This window comes from Mus musculus, chromosome 1 (genome assembly GCF_000001635.26).
Source record: "Mus musculus strain C57BL/6J chromosome 1, GRCm38.p6 C57BL/6J".
NCBI classification, from domain to species: Eukaryota; Metazoa; Chordata; class Mammalia; order Rodentia; family Muridae; genus Mus; species Mus musculus.
In genome coordinates this window covers 87,768,530-87,790,123 of record NC_000067.6, presented here as the reverse complement: position 1 = coordinate 87,790,123, position 21,594 = coordinate 87,768,530, and the positions used below count along the sequence as shown (strand labels likewise).

The 21,594-nt window shown below is 43.9% G+C and overlaps 1 protein-coding gene and 2 non-coding genes across 9 annotated transcripts in view; all 3 read right to left on the bottom strand.

The window, feature by feature from the left end:
• Window positions 1-21,594, bottom strand: part of Atg16l1 (autophagy related 16-like 1 (S. cerevisiae)) — a 36,422-nt gene that overhangs the window by 2,305 nt on the left and 12,523 nt on the right. The window contains exons 6-17 of one of the 7 annotated variants that reach the window (XR_387198.4): window positions 18,667-18,732; window positions 15,893-15,979; window positions 15,255-15,311; window positions 14,996-15,043; window positions 14,265-14,367; window positions 11,097-11,202; window positions 9,929-9,999; window positions 8,382-8,453; window positions 4,132-4,248; window positions 3,778-3,883; window positions 644-793; window positions 505-552 (exon numbers count right to left, since the gene is read on the bottom strand). Coding sequence is in view for 3 of the 7 variants with exons in the window: in NM_001205391.1 (NP_001192320.1) it covers window positions 505-552; window positions 644-793; window positions 3,778-3,883; window positions 4,128-4,248; window positions 8,382-8,453; window positions 9,929-9,999; window positions 11,097-11,202; window positions 14,265-14,367; window positions 14,996-15,043; window positions 15,255-15,311; window positions 15,893-15,979; window positions 18,667-18,732 (1,035 nt within the window). In the remaining 4 variants the exon portion in view is untranslated. Of the gene's footprint in view, window positions 1-504; window positions 553-643; window positions 794-3,777; window positions 3,884-4,127; window positions 4,249-8,381; window positions 8,454-9,928; window positions 10,000-11,096; window positions 11,203-13,790; window positions 13,921-14,264; window positions 14,368-14,995; window positions 15,044-15,254; window positions 15,312-15,892; window positions 15,980-18,666; window positions 18,733-21,594 lie in introns of those variants that run through there. The other 6 variants (NM_001205391.1, XR_003947276.1, XR_003947274.1 and 3 more) reach the window with 6 other exon arrangements.
• On the bottom strand, window positions 5,306-5,553 carry Scarna6 (small Cajal body-specific RNA 6). The gene has a single exon (NR_028519.2).
• Window positions 12,915-13,186, bottom strand: Gm25395. The gene has a single exon (XR_003949249.1).

The window sequence follows — 21,594 nt, the reverse complement described above, 5'->3', positions numbered from 1 at the left end:
GAAAGACTGCCTCAAGGGACTAGAGGGAGTGGTGGAGCAGAACATTTGATGTCCTTCTCTCGCCTCTGCATGTTTACGTAAGCTCAGGAGGCCACAAGCACACACACCACATCAGACAGACACTTTTACCTACTACGACAGCCAATCCCAGAATACACCTGAGGAAAGTATGGTACCCAGAAGGCAGAACGAGGAGATCACTGTTTCACCTTCCAGTGTCACCTCCAAACAGACTGTGCCGTTCCACCCCATGGACACCAGGCCTTTCAGTGTCAGTGCCAAGTCTTGGCAAGTGAGCGGGTGAAAAGAACATAGTCACTCAGAACCAAGCATCAGCCAACCGTGCTCACAATAAAAACCACCAAGATTCCAGCAGGACCACCAGATGACCCTCAGACTCACTCCTGCAAGCTCCAGCGGTAACAGAAAGATTATGTTTTACCTCCCTTTGAAGAAAAATGTCCAGCTTTAACCTCAAGCATTGGGTAGGACACGGCTACTAACCTGAAGACAACCCGGGTCCAGTCAGAGCCGCATTTGAATCCAGGCGCACTGAAACACACAGCAGCCAGGTTAGCAGCCGCCTACAGTGCACTCACCCAGCAGGATAGAAGTAGGCAAGGCCAGGCCCAGGGCCCAGTACCTGAATGTCTGTTTGACTGCATTTGTCCGGAGGTCGATGACTTTTAGCAGGTCATCACGGGAGCAGCTCAGGAGCTCAGTTCTCTCAGGGTTTAGGTCCAGAGCAGTGATCTTCCCTAACAGTTCCATCTCTCGGACCACACTCTCTGACCTAAGGGAGACAGCAGCCTGAGACCTAGTGCAAGTGGGCCACCTCCAACCTGACCAGGTGTCATGTCACTGAGCAGAAAACGCTGTCACCCAGTTAGATACAAGACTTCAAGGGGCAGGAACTATGTCCCTAGCCTATTATTTTTCTTCTTAATTTTTTTATTATTTAAATGCATTTTATATATCAGAGACATTAATAATATTGAGTATTTTGAGAATCAAATACATAAAAAATTTGTTCAACTTGTATATTCATATCCTTTCGTACCCTAAAAATATCATTAATGAACATAGATAGTTTAATACTATCCATAACTGAGGATCCTATATCTAATGTTGAATAGTAAATTGTTTCAAAACATACAAAATGTTCTTGGGGAACTAAGCATAGTAAAAGAGCATAAAATATTAAAAATGAAATCATTAAGAAATATATTCAAAGGCCCTTATATGCTACCACCTGACATAGTGAGAGAGTATTTAAGGTGCGTTATATATCTGTGTACATTGTCTAACTATAAATTTACTTAAAGAAGACTGTCGGTGTTTTTAGGAGAGAAATTATTTTATCAGTAAGTATATTTTAAAAATTTCAAAATAGCAAAAACTCTTTGAAGTTAAACATTAAGAAAATGCTAACTTCAAGCACAGTGAAAAAAATTATAAACATTTCCATGATGTTTGTAGAACATGATTTTAATGTTTTCAACTGTTAATCTTCAACAAACAGAATAATTATTTTAAGATACATTTCGTTGTTATGTCTCCCTTTTCATTTCTGATTTTATTAATTTGGATACTGTCTCTACGCCCTCTGGTTAGTCTGGCTAAGGGTTTATCTATCTTGTTTATTTTCTCAAAGAACCAGCTCCTGGTTTTGTTGATTCTTTGTATAGTTCTTGTTGTTTCTATTTGGTTGATTTTAGCCCTGAGTTTGACGATTTCCTGCCCTTTATTCCTCTTGGGTATATTTGCTTCTTTTTGCTCTAGAGCTTTCAGGTGTGCTGTCAAGCTGCTAGTGTAAGCTCTCTCCAGTTTCCTTTTGGAGACACTTAGAGCTATGAGTTTTCCTCTTACCACTGCTTTCATTGTTCTGGTATGATGTGTCTTCATTTTCATTAAATTCTAAAAAGCCTTTAATTTTTTTATTTCTTCCTTGACCAAGTTATCATTGAGTAGAGCATTGTTCAGCTTCCACATGTATGTGTGCTTTCCATTGTTTCTGTTAGTATTTAAGACCAGCCTTAGCTGGGCGTGATGGCACACGCCTTTGATCCCAGCACTTGGGAGGCAGAGGCAGGTGGATTTGAGTTTGAGGCCAACCTGGTCTACAAAATTCCAGGACAGCCAGGGCTACACAGAGAAACCCTGTCACGAAAAACCAAAAAAAAGACCAGCCTTAGTCCAAGCCTCACTACTATTCACGAAACATTCCCAAAAAAAAAGAGCCTACAGGAATATTGAGGACTAGAACTGGTTTGGGCTTTTCTTGCCTGCTTTTAGGATAATAAGACAATTACCAATCAGAACTCCTGATAAGCAAGAGCGACCTAGGGCAACTAATCACACAGCTGGTATGGCTCTTTCTTACTTTCTTCTGTGGGTTCTATGGACTGACTCTGAGGCCTCATGTGCATGGTAAGCATGCATCCTCCAGCCCCGGATCAGTACAATTTCAATGATGTGGCCTTTAGCTTTTACAAAAGGCTGGCACAGAAGCTGCTGCGGTGTGTCTAGGGAGCCCACAGGCCCTGCTGTGATCAGGTAGCTTGACTGAGGCTGCTTCAGACATGGGACCGGATAATACCACAGCACAGTTGTCACTGTGCACCCTCTGCTGCTGCCTCTCCAACTCTTACATGCTCAAGCCCACAGGGGTCAGCTAATAGGCCCCTAGTAGATGGGAGCTAATGGAGACACCCAACAATGGTTTAGCTGAAGGTTTTCAATTGAACTTATTTGCTGTCTTAACTGAGCAGTTTACCTTGTTATTATATATACAGTCCCAGACTCCTACTCCAAATCTTTGGTATGTGGCCATCTGACTATCAAGTTAAGGGATTGGCTAGGAGACTTGTAACATCCAGTGAATTTCTAAACTTCCATGTTTTATGTTCAAACTTTAAGTTTAGGAAAAAAAAGATTAAAAATATAGGAGCAAGCTTCACAAGTGTATCCAGAGCTACGTATTCTTGTCCCCTTCTCCACTTGATGACTTGATGGTCTATGGCTTCTGTATTCAATCCAATTAGCAGCCACCTCTGTCCTCCTCAGCTAGCAGCGGAGGGCTTCGTCTCACTGGACCTCTGAGTCCTGACAGCTCTCCTCCTCCCAGCCTTGTCAGCACTAGGAATCTCCTAGCATGGCCCTATCTGTGCCCTTCTGCCATCAACTCAGGTCCTCATCAATACTTTGCTTTCAGTGCCTTAACCTGCTCTCTAAAGACAGGACAAAGGTCACTGAGCACACTACACAAAGCCATCGCTTTCTTCTCTTACCACACACAGCTCGAACATCAAGCATCCCAAGTGGCTTGTAAAGCAGGTGGACATCTGATGTCCACTCACCCCATCTCATTGGCACATGCACCCCTTACTGTCAGCTGCACCAAGCTGTTCTGGGTGGGCCTGTCTTTCAGTGACTTTCTGTCTCATAAAGTCCATTGGCTTCTCCAGACTAATTCCTGTCTCCACTACAGGAACATCCCACGGTGCTCATTGCTTATACTGTCTTCCCTGTTTCATCTTAATCTGCCTGAAGGTGGGAGCGAGCATCTTCTCATCTTACAGCTGGCAGAGCATCTGGTACACAGTAAATGACGCTGGACCCAGAAGACTACTTTGTATAAAGAATAGCACAGCCCAGACCCAGCTGTCCTGGAGCTCTGCCAGTCCCCGAGTGTGAGGACAGCCCCACACAAAGCATGCTCGCAGCTCTTTATATGTTCTCTCACCAGCCTCCCACCAAGCTCTTAAGGCATCATACCGGATATCCCAGAAACGAATTTTCTTGTCAAAATGTCCACTCATTACACATTGTTCAGTGCAAACAATGTCATTGCAGCTGGATCCTGCAAACACTGTTTTTATGCCTGAAAGAAAACCAAACACCATCAATCAAAGGCAACCACATGACTGGAACATATATAATATAGCTACTACACTCTTGACCACCAAGCCCCCAAAATCACAAAATGAAATGAGACCTCAAGCAGAAAACAACCCTCACTACCCCAGCGCTCCTCAGACTGAAAGGAACCGGGGTTCTAACTGCTGTGGAGCATCACCTCACCGCTATTCTCTACATAAACACACAGAGAGACTGCATTTCCTCACAGACTTTGCTGCGGAGATCCCAGAGTTTGAGGGTCCGGTCGTGACTTCCTGAGACAATCCGTGCATTGTCCAGCAGGAACTTGGCAGAGAGGACTTTCCCGCTGTGGCCTGTGAGTGTGTGCTACAAGAGAGGACAGAGCCAGGGTGAGACTTGGGATTACATACTGCCTTCCTAGAGGAGCTCCAGAGTCAGTCTCAGCAGGCCCTGAAATCTTCACAGAAAGTCAGAGAAAAGAAAGATGGCACAAGGAGCACACCTTCACTGACTCAGACTCAATCAAAGAAGCCACATTTCTGAACCAAGGAGGTGCATCTTTTTGGCATCTTCTAGAAGCTATTTCTGGGTGCTGCCAAGAGATGAGGTATTGCTTTAACTTGATCGTGAATGGCACCCAAAGACTAATGTGTTCAGGCTTGGCCTCTAGTCTGTGGCCCAGCGGGAAGATAACACAATGAATATACTTCCCTCACCCCAAGATCGGGGCCCTGGACTTTCCTGTTTTGCTCTCTGACTCTCCCCATGAGGCAAACAGGTTCCTCAGATACACGATGCAATGTGCCATCACAAGCTAAGCTTCTGAAACCCGAGTTGAGCTGCTGATGTCAACTATTTTGTTCTGTCTTACTTAGGTCTGTCACAAGTGATAGAAAGCTGCATGACACAGGAACCAAGACCACAAAGATAAAGGCAGGTATTACATACACAGTCCCAGTACTTGAATTCCTGGAATCTGTAAACTCAAAATCAGCCTGGGCAACACAGTAAGACTTTGGGATATAGCTCAGTGGTGGAGCACTGTCTAGCACATACAAGGCTCTAGACCCCAGCACTGGAAGGGGTCAAGGCAATCTTCTACTAAAGAGAAATACAAACCCAACCTTAGAAACAGCACTGAATTCTGTAAAGCCTTGAAATCCAAAAAAGCAGAGAGGAGGAAGCAGGAGGAGGATGTTTTAAAAGCTCTTGCCTCCGGCTCTCCAGTGCTGGGATTAACAGGTGTACCGCACCACGTCTAACTCAAAGTAACAAAGACAGGACTTTCTTTTATTCATGCCACTGAAAGTCAGTCTGTACTTAAAGTGAGAAAAGACAGGGCCACTGCAGGCATAATTTACAAAAGGAAGCATCAGAATTCCATATACACAATTAGATGCTATGGGGTGTTTAAAATAAGAGGTCTCAGCTTAAAATGTCAGATCATAGCCAAGGACGCCAGCACTCCCAACAACCAAATCCCTTGTGACCAAGCTGTTGGATGCCAACCAGTGCCTTCTCTGGACTTGTCAGGGAAGACAGAATGGAGACATCACTGCATGTCAGCTACTGTGTTTGCCCATGATAGCACTACTAGAGCATGATGGGAGAGAGGTAAGCAGCTGGGGATGTAGGCTGCTGGGAGGCGACCTCGGAAGTCAGACCTTTTACTATTCATCACTGACCTCTTTCCAAGGTAGGCTTTTTCCCTCCCTCCGTCCCTCCCTCCCTCCCTCCCTCCCTCCCTCCCTCCCTCCCTCCCTCCCTCCCTCTCTCTTTCTTTCTTTCTTTTTTTGAGAAAAGATCTCATTATGTGGAAGGAAACAGCCACCTTCTGAGGGCTAGGATTAAAGGCATGTGCAAACATGCCTGACTTTTTATTTTTACTTCTTTTTTAAAGACTCACTTGTGCACACCACTGCAGTTGCCAGGGGGCTGAAAGATGCTGGGTCACCCAGAGCTGATGTTACAGTAGTTGTAAACAAAATTCTAGTCCTTCACAAGAGCAGTTCGGCATTCCACGTTGGCATTTAATGTTCGAGCTCTTTGATTTTTATATACAACTACTGCTGCTACTACTACTACTACTACTACTACTACTACTACTACTACCACTACTACTACTGAACTACTATTACTACTACTGAACTAATTATTACTAATTACTGTGTGTATGCCCAGTGGAGACAGATCTCTCCTCATTTACATGGTGTCTAGGGATCAAACTTAAATCATCGGGCTTGTATAGCAAGCACTTGTTTGCTGAGCTCCCCAGGAGTCATTTTTTTCTTTTAAAGACAGGGAGGGTCTCAGCATGTAAGCCTGGCTGTCCTAGAGCTCACTATGATCAGACTGGGCTAAAGGTAATCACAACCACATCTGACTACAATTATTTTTGTAAGTATACACCCCCCTCCCACAATGAAGGATTCATTAATGTTTTGTTTCCAATTAAGAAAAGAATGCCCTGGACTAGTACAATGGCCCAGTGAGGACCCACAGGGAGGAACACCTACTCCTCCAAGGTGTGCCACCTCCACACGAGGGCCATGGCATATCCATCTCACTCCTCCACATGAATAAATACAAACAATTTTATCTTTTTTCTTTTTGAGGCAGCATTTTTCTATTTAGCCCTGCCCTGTAACTCACTGTGTAGGTCAAGCTGGCCTTAAACACAGGTATTTAAGATAGCCCTGCTTCTGGGTCCCAAGTGCTAGGATTACATCACATAGGATTACATAGTGTGTGCCAGTGTTCCAGCTCTGACCTCCATCTTCTAGGTCTACCTCTCTCCAGCTGCCTCACCTTCAGGGCAGTGATCCTCACCTATCAGTGAATAAAGCACTGCCTCCCCACCCCCCACCTCCACCTCAATGCTTCTTCTCTTTTCCTCCAGTATAAAGGAGTCTGCAGGCTCCTCTTCCATAGCTGGTCGGCACTGTTCCACCCCAGTCTAGGAGAGCATGCCTCAATTCAATTTTAAGCATATTATTTAACTGCATGACCTTAGTACTCCTCACCCCCATCTGAGCCTGTCCTATCTACCTCTCTCATCTGAGTTCTAGGACAATGAAAAGAAATACATAAAAAGCCATAGCTTGACACCATGTCCAGCACAAAAAAATGTGTTCTCTTTAAGCAAACTAATCAAATTCAATCTTAAATGCCCAATAGAAGCTAAACAGAGCTGGGCATGGTGTCATATCAGCATTGAGGAGGAAGAGGCAGGAGGATTGCTGCAAAGTAGAGGCCAACCTGGCTTATACAAGTTCCATGCCAGCAAAGATAACATAGGAAGGTTCTGATTCAAAAAATAAAAAAGGGGCGCACATGCGTGTGGTATCGTGACACCTCCAGGCCTCATAGCACCTGTACTCATGTACATATACTGACACAGAGATGTGCATACAATTAAAAATAAATCTTACTAAAAAGCAAAACAGAAGGATGGTTAAACACCACAGCTGACCACAGGGTGGGCTACTATGCAGCCCATAGCAATGGCCAGGCGCCTTCTCCACGTTTAAAATGTAGAACTGAGACTGTATGATGTGTTCAGACAAAAGCTGCAGTGGCCCCTTGCTGAAGTCTTCCCTTCAGAAAACACAGGCTGACTTTTCACTCTTCACAGCTTGTATGTATCTGCCATCTTTTTCTGGGCCCCTGTTTTATATGTTCGGAAGTGAGTTTTCTTTCAAGTGAGAACCATGGAATAGGACCGCACAGCTCCTCCGGGAAAATGAAAAGCTAAAGTGGTGAGTTAATGTGCTCCTGAAGCCTTCTGCTTCATCCCTGTACCACTCAATCAGACCAGCAAGCTAACCATAAGGATCCCTCTAATCCAACTGGCTCCCTCTGCAGAGCTCACACTCAGTTTAACGCCATGCCATCTTTGTGGAGCACACACAAAAGCACCTGTGTCCAACTTAAAATGCCACACCACAGTTCACCTTTCAGGATTCTGTGAAAACTTCTTTCCATCAAATACATAACTCTTAGGACGAAGTTCTGATCTTTGTCCTGGACACCAAACTGGGCTCACATGCAAATTTCCTCAACAGCTGATGCCACCCTTCTCCTTTCTTCTGCACCTGTCTCCTGTTTCCAGCTTTACTACCCAAGGTCATATACTAAGTACATCCATGCATTTCCATAATCCTAATTCCCAACTATGAGGAAACTAAAGGGCTTAAGGCCTTTAAGAGCCATAATTTATATGTTGTTGTCATAATTGACAAGCTAAGCTAAAAAAGATTGTTAAACATAACTGGTTCTTAAGAGCTCAAAGAGCCCTGAGGCGATCATGGAAAATATGCTGAAACAACATATTTTTGGCAAATTAAGAGTACTAAAAGGAAAAACACAGATTTTTCTCAGAAAAACATGAATTAAATATAATTTCCATAGAGAAATACACAAATCTCCTAATTAAACAACTGCACACTGATCGCCACATGCAATTAGAGTACCATGCTAGCTTTTCAACCGTGCCTTACCCGTAATCGATAATCATCCACAGTCCAGATTCGGCTTGCAAAATCATTTGAAGCTGCTAATAGGTAAGCTCCCTACAAGAATAAAAAGAAAAACATTTAGCAAAATTCAGTTCACAAAGCACAAATTTCCAGTTATCACGTTCAAGAAGGCATTCAGAAACTTTCAACTATCCCTCTAAGCTTGACATAACATTGTATCATCTTGTCAAGTGTGCTGACAACTACCTCACCCAGTGTTTGAAGCTGAGTGAGTCCTTCCCGCCTGGATTCACCTGAGCTGACAAGAGTGCAGTTAACACCCCAAACTCACATCAGAGTTTGGCCTCACCCACTCACCTTTCCCTTCACCACTGTCCCCTTAACACCAGGCACGACTTCCTGATATTACTGATGGGCAAACCAGAGAGCCCAGAGGCCCCACCCTTCTAAGTCATCTCCTACCTATCTTTGAGGCCGTTCATCTTCCTCTGCTCCTTCCTCTGGACCCCCACTACTTAATCTTACTGGGCTTTCGGGGGCCATTTCAGACTGCGTTATTCTGAACCTATTTCTTAAAACCTCTCAAGGCCTGAGGTAGCTCAATGATGAGGCACTTGTGTAGCATGTCCAAGTACTTGGGGTTGATCCCCAGAATTGCCCAAAATCCCTCTCAAGACTTATGGAATGGCTTTATGAATGTCTAAACCGTTTGACACCACATACTTCCCACTAACCAGTCTTATTTCTTTATGTTTCCCTGACATCCAGGCACCTCTGATTGAGGCACAAAGATGACTGTCGCCTAGTCAGCGCCCTTCCCTTCAGATAAGGTTCTCAGCTTCCTGAGAAGCAGATGTGGATGGCACCTCTCCCATGGAGGGCAACAAAATGTTGCAGGACACAGGGGCTATCAGGAAACAAAGGTTCCGTCAAACCGGTAGTGCTCTTGAGCAGCTTCTGGACCCACCCTGCGCCAGCTCTTCTCTCTGCTCCTCTGCCTGTGATGCCCACCCTTCGTATTAGGACTTTGAAGTCTGCCTCAAATGGTTTACTCTGTTCCCTAAGCTAATCTGAAAGCTGTATTATCTTAATACCACAGCCTGCAGTTCAAAGTTGTCTTGGCATTCTCTTTAAAATGTAGTGTGTGTGTGTGTGTACACAACTTTCAGGAGTCACTTCTCTCTTTCCACCATGTGGGTCCCAGGGATGTAACAGGTTGTCAGGCTTGGCAGTCACTACCTGTACCTGCTGAGCCACCTTGCTGGTCTGGCTCTTTTAAAGGGAAATTCCTCAAGGGAAGATACCACCCTGACTCCTAGGAATTAGGCTGCAGAGAACATGAAAGTCTTGTGGTTCTGTTGTTGTTATTATTTTTGTTTTTAATTTCAAGAATCAGCTATCTTCAATTATTATTTTTTTAAATCTCTAAAATTAGCCAGGCATAGCAGAGCACACTTGGGATGCAGAGGCAGACCAGCCTGGCTCTAGGAAAGCTAGGGCCATATAGAGACCCAGTGTCAAAGACAATCAAAACCCAACAACCTGAAATCACGACATTAGGTACTTACAGCACTATCAAATTCAATGCTTGTAATTCCAGCATTACTGCCAGACAGGGAGCCCTTGAATTCACATTTATCTGCATGAAAAAAAAATTAAAGTAAGAGGGGCAGTGGTGCACAGTGCACAGTGCCAATCGTATCACTGAACAGGAGGTTTACTGCAGTGCTGTGGAGTCGGGCAAGACAGAAGAGAACAGAGCGTTCTACTGCAATTCAAGTCCTAAGACAATGCAGACTCAGGCATGGTACAAACATATTTCCAAGTTGCCCTTTAGGACACACGCAGGCCTTCACATTCATTCTCAGTGAATTTTGCTACATCAGTATTTGAGTTTCCATCACTATTGATGGAAACTAAATTTTGAAAACCACCTCCAACTTTTCGTAATTCCTGTTTTGGTAATGTTCATTTCATTATGACCTGAGAAACTGTTGGACTCTATAATCCTATCAAGACAGCCAGCTGTCAATCCTCCCTCCCTGTGCACAGCCTCCCTCACCAACAGTACTTCTCTTCCAGCTCCCCATTCACTCTTCTCATCTCCCAGAGGTGTTTACTGACCCCAAAACCCAAAACCATGCTAGTTAATAGCTAGGCAAGTGTTCTACTGCTGAGCTACACCTGCAACTGATTAACTTTCACAAAGAACATCTGCCAAGATTTATTTCCTTATGGTTGAGCTTTATCTTCCGCCCACTTTAGTCATTCCGTCTGTCCTAACATGTCTCGGAGCAAGGCATAACACTCTCGCAGGCTTCAACAGATTAAGGGGTTTACCTGAGTCACTTTCCTGCAAGTCAAATAAAGAGCAGACAGGTACAATGCTTCACCAACAATCAATATATTCAGATCAAAGGTTCAATAAACTGCTTGTGCTCAAACAAACATCAAAAGCAGTAATCCGAGTCTTTCTCTTTGCTCTAGAGCCTAGCTAGAGAAGGCTTCAGTGTTAAGAGCCCAGGATTTTTACCTCAGTCCTGGAGAAGACACAGCAGCAGAACCATGAGTTCCAGGCTATGCTGCACTTCAAGTCATGTGATCTCAACTAGTCCCAACTCCACTACTCATACATTAAACAAATTAAAATGTAATTCAAAATAAAGTGAATTCATAATAGAGCGAAGTCACTCAGCTGTCACTAGAGCTGTCTTCTAAGGCCACCAAGGCTCTTACCTCCGAATGCTTCCCAAAGTTTCACCCTGCGGTCCATGCCTCCAGTGGCCAGCAACCGGGAGCCTGGACTGAACTGCACTGCGTTGACCTCTCCGTCATGCGCATCCTACAAGACAGAACCTTGTTTTCAAGCTGAGTTATCATCACCTAGGAGCCTAAGACATACATACACTCCAAATGCTCAACCCTCCGCTGAACACTTAAACAGAGCTGGACCCAGCTACGAGCTCTGAGTGGACTCTGCACCCAAAGTCTCCTAAGATTCCTTTCATTTTATTCTTCCACAATTGCAGTAATGTGAATTCATCCACTTGAATACAGTATTAGCTTACTGTATAGCCCAGGCTAACCCTAAACTCAATGGTAATCCTCTGACTTTGGTCTCCTAAGCACTTGGGTTACAGGGGTTTGCTACCGTGTTGGTTTGTATTTATTTAAGCAAAAATTTACTTAAGTGAAATGTGTTCAAAATCATCCAGGTGTGGTAACATACACTTTTCCCTCTAACCCAAGCCCCCAGAAAGCAGACACACTGCTGAAAGGTTAAGGCCAGACAAGAAATACAATAATATACCCACACAAAAAAAAGCACTTAAAATTAATGTATACTGACTAAAGTTTGCCTTTGCGTGTGTGGGCCAGAAGGAGGTATCAGATCCCTTGAAGGTGGAGTGATAGATGGTCATGAGCTATCTGATGTGAGAGTTGGGAACCAAATTTAGGTCCTCTTTAAAGAGCAGGAAAGCACACTTAACTACTGAGATATCTCTCTAGCCTCGGAATTGCCTCTTCTGTGCCAAATACTTACTCCTATTATGTATCACTAATATCTACGTACATGGTAACATACAGCACCCTTAGGAAAGCGTGTGTGTGTGTGTGTGTGTGTGTGTGTGCTCGTGTGCACAAGCGCACGCTTGTTTTGTAGGTTTCTCACTCAGCCTTAATACCCTGAGACAAGACTTCGCACTGAACTTGAAGCTACATTGGCAGTTTCTGCTCTCCATGCCTCTGTGCTGGGGTTACAGTAGGCACAAAGCCCTTCAGCTTTCTAGATGAATTCTAAGGATATGAACACAGGTCCTCATAGACTGCAGCAAGCAACCTTACCTACTAAGTCAACTCTGCAGCCCCAGCTAAAGTTTTCCTTGGCCAGTACTAATACTGTGAGTCTGTGTAGCTCATTCCGGAAATGTGGCACTAGAATGTACTAAAATTATGATGTTCAACAAGTGTTTAACTTCCTGTAGCTTCATTTTGCTTATCAGAAAAAAAATTTATAATCTATATTGTACTTGAAAAAAAATCAATAAAAGTGCTATTTTAGGAGAATTATACGTTCTTCATGTGAAATATCTTTTTTTTTTTTTTGAGATAGGTTGGAAATTGATTTCTAGGTCAAGCTGACCCTTAAACTCATATTCTCTTGTCTCTGCTTCCTGAGTGTTGGGATTAAAAGCTTGTGTCACTGTGCCCAGCCCTTTCACAGGGGCATTTCTAAGATTAGCACGAATGAACACCCACATTCAGAATGAGACCAGGTAAAAGCATCCCATGTGACGGGAAGAAAGAGATGGTACCACTATATTCCCCAACACAAAAGTGGATATGGAACTACTTGCAAAGCTGATGTCTACGTTTTGCTCCAAGTACAGCAAAGCCCAGGGAGGCAGCACCTCTCTAACCGACTGGGACATATTAATGCTTTGGTGATGTGACTGTCCACTTTCCTGCTCATGTCCAACTGCTGGAAATCTGGTAGCTGACCTGACTTTTTCACCTCATGCAGCTCTCCTTTGTAAGAATATTCTGTCCTGAGGTCTCAGATTGAAAACTTGAGATCATGCACTGTCACACCCATCCGCCACTCATCAAGACTCCTGCATCACAGGTTCTGTTGGATAGCAGTCAGCTGTGAACCGTTCACTCTCGGGAACACACACTGGCAGAATCCTAAATTATCAGCTGCCCCATTATCCCATGCACATAACTTCAATGTGCTAGGAAAAAAATGGGCTGCTGGGAGTCGAGGGCAAGGAAGGGGCTGTGACATTCAGTGCAATCAGACCTTTTACCAATCATCACTGACCTCAGTAAGGTATGGCTCTGCTCTACCCAACTCCTCCTCCACAGCAGGAGTCAGTCAGCCTCAGTCAGCTCACCACAACGACTGACTACCAATGAAGCTTTGCAATGTCCTAAACCAAAAGTTCTAGTGCCCAGGAGCCGTTCCACTAACTGAAAGCAGGCTCGAGCTGCATGTCTCCCTCACCTAAGCCTGCCTTAACCAACTCCAGGCACAGCAAGTAACGATGCCTCTCTGCTTCTCCACTGTTTTCAAGGCTTTGAGCAAGGCAGACCATTTTCTCAGGTTAGACCAATTTCTGTTCTAAACCCCAACTGGGAACAAGGGTAACTGTCACTGCCAGAACCCACCTGAGATTCCCAGGTACTACATTTAATGTTTTCTGTACAATGCTGTGTCCTGGTTCCAATCACAGGCTCTTAGTGGTTGGAAGTCATCCAGATACAGTTTGATTTATAAAACCAACACCTGCTCTGGTGGATGTCATTATTTTTAATTTTTTTGTGTATGTAAGAGTATTTTGTATGTACGAATGTTTGTGCACTATGTGTATGCCTGGTGCTCATGAGGCCAGAAGAGTATGTCGGATCCCCTGGAACCAAACTTACAGACAGTAGTAAGCTGCCATGTTGTGCTGAAAATCAAACTCAGGTCTTCTGGAAGAGCAGCTAGTTCTCTTAACCATTGAGTCTTCTCTCTAGCTCCCCACTTTTAACATGAACTATTTCTCTAGTGCCTCTGAAAGACATAAACCTCCATCAGGAACTTCACTTTAAACTGCAGCTAACTGGTAAAAACAACTGTACAAATCACATGGTTTCTTCTCCATCCCTAGTTCTCTCTTGCCCCGCTGCTCAAATCACCAATCCTCTTAGCCACTTGCCTGCTCCAGAGGATGTCCCTAACAAACTCTGTGTGCTGAAACTAAGCACAACATACCTTAATTCCCCACAGGTCACAAAGCCAGCAGGTCTAAATAAGTCAGCAATGGAAAGCCTAGATGTAGCTCTCAAAGGACCAGTTAGTTCCAGATCCTGCTACCATCCCAGACTCAGAGGGGACTGAGTACAAAGCATACTTACGAAGACATACGAGGCAGTAGTTGGGACTCTCACATCTTTACCAGAAGCAGGATGAGTGTCCATGATATCCTGGGGGACTGGGATGGAAGAGACAGAGCGTCTCCTAAGGAATAACACAAAGGCAGACATTATACAAAACTGCACAGGATCAGTATCCATGAGATTGCCAGAAAAGCCTCAATGATGACCTCGTTTAAGCAGTGTGCCCGTGCTAATAGCTGTTGTCTTTCTAGACCCTCCAAAATTCAGGGTTCATACCATCTCACTCAAATGACAAGAAAGAGTTAGCCATACCTTACTTCTTGTTTGCTAACTCATGGGCTCCAAAACCCAGCACTGAAGCAGTCTCAAATGAAAGCTGCTTCCCTGTCAGTCAACTGTGGGAAAACCGTCTCGACCTAACACACTAGCTAGCTTAGAGGCGAACTCCTGGCACTTTGAAATACTGTTTTACGCTTACGATTTCCATGCCTATTTACAACCACCCTCAGTTTTTACACTGTGGTCAAGGCAAAGTCAAAGGCATGCTAAGAGAAGAGCATCAAGAGCGCAATGACTGCATGGAGCCCAACCTGACTGCCCAGCTCCAGGGCTCCAGCATTCATTCCTAGGAGCATGCAAAGCATCCTGGTTAGCATGTGGACATCGATGATTGCGGGCAGCACAGCGTGATCAGCACGATTATCAATAACCCACACTCACATGCTGGGCTGAGAGGGTAATATTTTCACCTGGCAGCATCAGAAGAATGATGTCCCAAAAGGGGAGATTCGGACAGACTAAAGGGAAAGGCCATAGATCAGCTCGCAGCAAGATAAAAAGAAAGGAAGTTGCAGAAAGAGGAAGAAGCTAAACGACAAGCTGAATTAAGGCATCCTTGTTCTTGGAACCACTGAAATTCTGGTGTACATTAAAAATAATACATCACATACATATGCTTAGGAATATTTACACATTTTCAAAAGGAAAGGTGAAGGTCTTCTAACCTACCCAAAGATATTAGTGATAGAATCCAGAAGGCCTCCAGCAGGCTGCGAGAGTCGCTTACTAAAGAGGAGGGGAGGATAGGTTTAAACCTTAGAAACATTTTGCCCCAAATCAAAACAGCCCCTAAAAATAAGTACCTGGGAATACACTTTCCATTCCCAAATCCCAGCCAAGACAAACTCAACACAGCATTTGAACCACCAGGAAATAGTAAGGAGGGAGAAGGAAAACCCAGCCTACTGTCTTAAAGAAACAAAAGGCTCTCAGGATTAACCTGATCTTCCTGCAAATGACAAGGAATCTGTCTAACATACCTAAACACTTCTGGGTACTCATGGTAAATCCAATGCATTCTTTCAGCTCTACTTTAACAAGACCCTAAGTATCTGTCCTTGTGTCCTAGGCTCTCATCACTATGTATAATAAAGTTTAACGGTTCACTCATCTCTCAGAAGGCCATTGTACCTGTTTGTGTTAGAAATGTTAGGCCACTGGTACCCTGTCTCCCTTCCACTCTCCTCTCTGTGGGGTGGACAGGGCGTGGGGGCTCTGGGTACATATGACTAGGTTCTCATGTCCACAAATGAGCAGTCACAGTGATGCTGGCGCTTGCCTTTCGCCCACCCAGCCAGTCCACTCACGTAGCTGCTCTGCTGACAGCTCGGACGGGAGAGGTCTCTTCTGTGTGGTCTGAGGTCTCATCCACAATGACTTCAATGTCATCATCCCTGGAAAGAAATGAAAGAGCATCTGTCATTGTGCCAAACAGGAGGTGTGCAAAGGCCAGTACCACATTCTATTGATGGATTCTCTCTGGAGACTTGGTTGCAAAGTGATGGTGAAGAAGAAAAGGGAACTCCACGATGTGAGAAACTAACGGTTGTACCTACTCAAAACCAACAGTGCCAAATGAGAATAAAGAATTTCCCAAAGCAAAACCTAAACGTGTGTGCTTCTGATGGCTAGAGTCTGCACACTTCCTGTGATACCCATGCTCCTTTATCCCAGCGGATGCCAGGCACCTCTGGAATTCCTCTCCCTACATATTCTTGTAGGTCAATTCTTTCCTGATGGTATGGGAGGCAAGCAATTATTTTGATATTAATGATCACTTGTGTTGCAATCTTCATGAGCAAAATAGCTTAATAAATTAAGAGATCACCACCACTTCCTGTTTGGAGGCTTAGGAATGTGAAGGCTAGATTTGTTTTTCCTTTCAGTGACTGTCTGGATAATGAGCATATATACTTAAGAACCTGTTACACCAAGGCCAAGTAAATTGATTTTTCCCTTATTTACTCTAGGATTACACAGAACTGCCTCACACTCTTGGCTGGGGTAGAGAAGAGAATAAAGAACATGGCTGTGCCTGGTTTCCTACTTGGCTGGCTTTCCTAGACCTAGAGTTTGAGAGTCAAAGGAGAAAGACGGCAAGAGGAGCTGAGTCTACAGTCATGCTCTGATGGGGTTTCAACACCCCAGAAAATACCAGGACCTGCCAAGTCATCACCTCTAGCCCAAAACGTGCATGTTTCCAACCCACACTGGCACAGCCCTGAGGAGCACACAGACTAGGGAAGCCTCTTTAGCAGGCCCTCCCAGATTTGCATTTCAGCACAAGCTCTCTATGTGGAGTCCTGGGCAGGATGCTGGATCCTTTTCATCTAGTCACCTGGTTACATTGGCAAACAAGAGGCAAGACATGACACTACCTTTTTTTCTTGTTTTTCTTTTTAAAGTAACCAAATCTCATTTTTAGGCAACCTGTGGGAAGCCACATGTGCCGTTGCAGAGTGGCACTGACTACTGCTGGCCACCACGCATAAGTTTGGACAAACAACCAATGTGTACATATGCAGTAAAGTTTTTTGCAAAGACACTGCCTGGCCCGGGCATGATAATGAGGTTCTGTAAGGTACTGAGAGTATAACCAATCAGATGTGAGACATGCAAATGAGGTATGATAATGAGGTTCTGTAAGCTACTGAGAGAGTAACCAATCAGATGTGAGACATGCAAATGAGGTATGATAATGAGGTTCTGTGAGGTACTGAGAGAGAGTAGCCAATCAGATGAGGAACATGCAAATGAGGCGTAGTACATAACCAATCCGGGTGTAAGACACGCCTCTCCTAGGCCTATAAAAGCAGCACCAGTTCTGGGCTCGGGGTCTTTTCGCCTCTACAATCAAGCTCTCCCAATAAATGTGTGCAGAAGGATCCTGTTGCAGCGTTGTTCTTCCTGGCCAATCGAGCACGCGCAAGAGCAACCCATTTATTTACTTTGTGGGTATGAAAAAATACACCAAGACCAGTTTTCTCCATTGAGGTCAGGAGACACACACATTCATGTTCTCTCCTTCTAGAGCAAAGGTTTAGCAGAACAACTTTCATTTCTTCAAGGAGGGGGTGTATGGGTGGACAGCTCGGGTTTAAACCACTCCTCTTCACTTAAAAGAAAGCAATAAAAATTCTATTTTTTAAAAATGTAAGTTTACTTATGTATGTTTAGCCTGCATGTATGTATGTAGGAGGTCAGAAGAGGGCACTGGGTCTTATAGCTGGAGATAGAGAGATGGCTGTGAGCCACCATGTGGGCACTCAGCAAGAACAAGCATTTTAAACTGCTGAGACCTCTCAGCCCAGGAGCCAATACACGTTTACGTAACAGTAGGTCTGAAGCTAAGATATTCCAGCAGAAAACCCATCCTGAATCAGAGCAGAGAGGACGATTACTGAAACACCCACCACTTAACAGACCTTCCAGTGCCAGGCTCTCCATCTTCATTAGCAGGTGGACTAGGGAGAGCTGATTCAATTTCATTTCTTTTTGCAGAGATCACTGACCTCACTTATGCTTAAAAAAACTGGACAAACTTCCACTAAGGTGACAGACCAAGAGAGTAAGAGACTGATAGCACAGCACAGATTACATGATCATGTAATCATCTGATAAGAGAAAGGCCAATGATCCGAGTGTCCACAGAAACCGTAAGGCGGCTCTGTGTGCAGGAAGTTAGTCATGAACAGCTGACTGCTGTCAACAAGGAAAATTTCTTAGAAAGTAATTTGGGGAAATATCCAAAAGTCCTAAGCCAACACATATTACTTTAAAATTTTATCCCAAGTAACTGATTTTAAATACTGTCAAAGACCATGTTCAGTACATTATTTCTAAGTGCAGCAAGAAGCCACCAGAGTGAAATTAACTGAAATGGCCATGTGCTGACTGCCTGTTCAGTGGTGATAATATATTTTTCTTTTCTGCCTTTAATATTTTAACTTTGAGCTGTGGCTGTAGTTCCAATCCCTAAAACCTCCCCATAGTAAAATAAAATATCTTTTTAGCTTTTAAAGAAATAAAACCATAAAAAAATCATTAAGAACATAGACCTGAGTAATTTCTCTATACTCACTGTTCAACAGGTAGAGGTTCCTTTGCTGCTTCTGCAAGCTCCTTCTGCAGCCGTGCTTGACGCCTCCTGTTTGCAAAAATGAAATGAACATGCGAAACGTAAAATTGTGCCCGCTTATGAAAGCGACATGTTTTACTTTCAACAAAGTTTCAGTTCTGAAGGCATATTTGAATATTCAGTTCAGGACTGAAGAGGTGGCTCAGTGGAAGAGTGCTCAGTGCCACAAGCAGGAGGATCTGAGCTCAGATTCCAGCATCTACAGAAAAGGCCCAGCATGACGCATGCCTACAACCCCTGTGGGAGAACAGACGGGATCTCTGGGCCTTGTGTTCAGTGCCACTAACTTCAGGATCAGCGAGCAAGTCACAGCACAGTACATCTGCATGGACGCACGCCCCTCCCCACACCAAGGAATGTGTAAGCCTTTTCAAATGACAGTTAGTATGGCCAAAGACACCCAAATACCCACCCTAAATACTGACGAGCTCCCCCACTATAAAAAGGCTCCAGGGCCAGTTAAAAGCCTATAATGACCAAAGTTAGATCCCTTGTGGGAGCTACCTGTAAACTGTGGCAAGAGCTCTCTCTCACACAAAAGAAAACCGGCCTGCAAAGAACCATGGCTGCTTAGGACAAAAAAGTGCTTCAAGCTGATCCCAGGGCTAGTTATGGCTGACTTAGCTTCCTGTAGTAAACTATCTTATTAACCCAGCCACAAAACAAAAACAAGAAGAAATGCAGTGACTATCACAGTCTGCAGACGCTTAAGTCTAAGTCTTCTGTTATCTTTAGGTGACTTTGGCTTCCTAAGGAAATGCAAAGATATGGGGTCTACTGACACCAAGGGACAACTGCATCACTGTTCTAAGTGAGGTACTCTGAAATCCTTGGACAGCTGAAGTACACAGAACTGTAACTAAGACCAGGCGTGGCTTGGACAAACCACTAAGTGGTCAGCACCTTCCCTCACTGCCACCCCTCTCAGAATCATGTCTCCCTACTTTCTAGCCAAGGTGGTCTGTTCCCTTCCTTGGCAATTTTACCTCTCTGTGAAGGACCTCATCGTCACACTAAAACTCTAGCACTGGCTTTGTTTTTACATTTTGTGTGTGCACACGGGAAGCGCAAGGGGCTCATGTGTGGAGGAAGAGGAGAACTTGCAAGAGTTGGTTTTCTTCCCACCATTTGATCCCACCGGGGATCGAACACAGGTCGTCATTCTTGGCAGCAGTGTCTGTTAGTGGTAAGCTGTCTTGGTAGCCCTCTAGCACTGCTTCTGAGCTAAAATAAAGGACTGTTGGAAAAAAATTTAAAGCTCTACTGAAAATTCTCTAATGTAGAAAAGTCCTCTAAATGGCTTATTAGAATCTTGAAAAGGAAGGCTGTTGTCTGAAGGGGTCTCATATTTTTAACCACTATGAAGAACAAAAACTAAGTATTGCCGGGTGTGGTGGCACACGCCTTTAGTCCCAGCACTCGGGAGGCAGAGGCAGGCGGATTTCTGAGTTCGAGGCCAGCCTGGTCTACAAAGTGAGTTCCAGGACAGCCAGGACTATACAGAGAAACCTGTCTCGAAAAACCAAAAAAAAAAAAAAAAAAAAAAAACCCAAAAACAAACAAACAAACAAAAACTAAGTATTACAAGAACACAATTTATCAAAACATTCTTATAGCTGAGAGGTACCTGGATTTGGGGTGTAGCACTATCCTGCCAGAAAGCTGCTGGCAGACTATCTGAGGCCTTCTTTTTCCAGCCTAGATTCTATTCTGTATGGAAATAAAAACATGAAGGGGAGAGGCACAAGGCACCTCAGTGCTTCTCTGATAGTCTAGATGTCCTCTGAATGTGTCTTTTACAGCAACCAGTGCTGGGCTATGGGGAAGATAATCTACCATGGAGGCAGAACAGGAACAACCATCACCAGTCAGTGTGACTGCAACAACCCAAACCAACCAACAATACTAGAGCAAGAAAAAGAGAGTCCCAAGACAAGGCTGGGCTAGAAGGGCACAGCAATAGAGCACTTCTTCTTCTTTTTTTTTTTTTTTTTTTTTTTGTCTGTTTGTGTTTTTTTGTTGTTTTATTTTGTTTTTTTTTTTTCAAGACAGGGTTTCTTGGTATAGCCCTGGCTGTCCTGGAACTCACTCTGTAGACCAGGCTGGCCTCGAATTCAGAAATCCGCCTGCCTCTGCCTTCCAAGTGCCATCACTGCCCGACAAGAGAGCACTTTTATATAACTCACTTTTCAGAGTCTATACCTGTAGTCACATGATGCTAAGTTCAGATCCCCTGGGGTCCTCAGGACCCTAACTCTGTCCTAAGGTATAAGCTAAACCATTTAATATAAATCCACATGCAACAGCAACAATGCAAAGGATGGCTCATTTTTCTTAGAAGTTTCAGGGGCTGAGAGTGTGGCAGTTGCCCATCATGTGTAAGGTTCAGTCCTTAGTTAAACAAGAAAACTTCAGAAAGGTAGAAAAGATACAAACAACAAACAAGCAAGAAAACAGAAAACAACATCTTATCAACCTCAAATAAAAGCAGAACACTTTATATTTCATATTTCTAGCTTTGTAATCTCAAAACAATTAAAGCTACGAATTACTCTTCAAATATGTAATGTTGAGGTTGGTTGAGGTAGTCTACACCTTTAATCTCAGCACCTGAAAGTCAGAGTCAAGCCTGGCCTATAAAGCTAGTTCCAGGACACTGAGAACTACACAGAAAGACTATCTCTTAAATAATGAAATAAAATATCTGGGCCAGAGAGCTGGCATTTCTGGTGTGCAGGCATACATGCAGACAGTACATGCAACATAAAATACATAGGTAACTAAATATTTTTGAAAACTGAAACAACCAAACAAAAAACCCCTAAAATGCATAATCTTAACGTCTTCCTAATATTCCACTGAATATGTGCC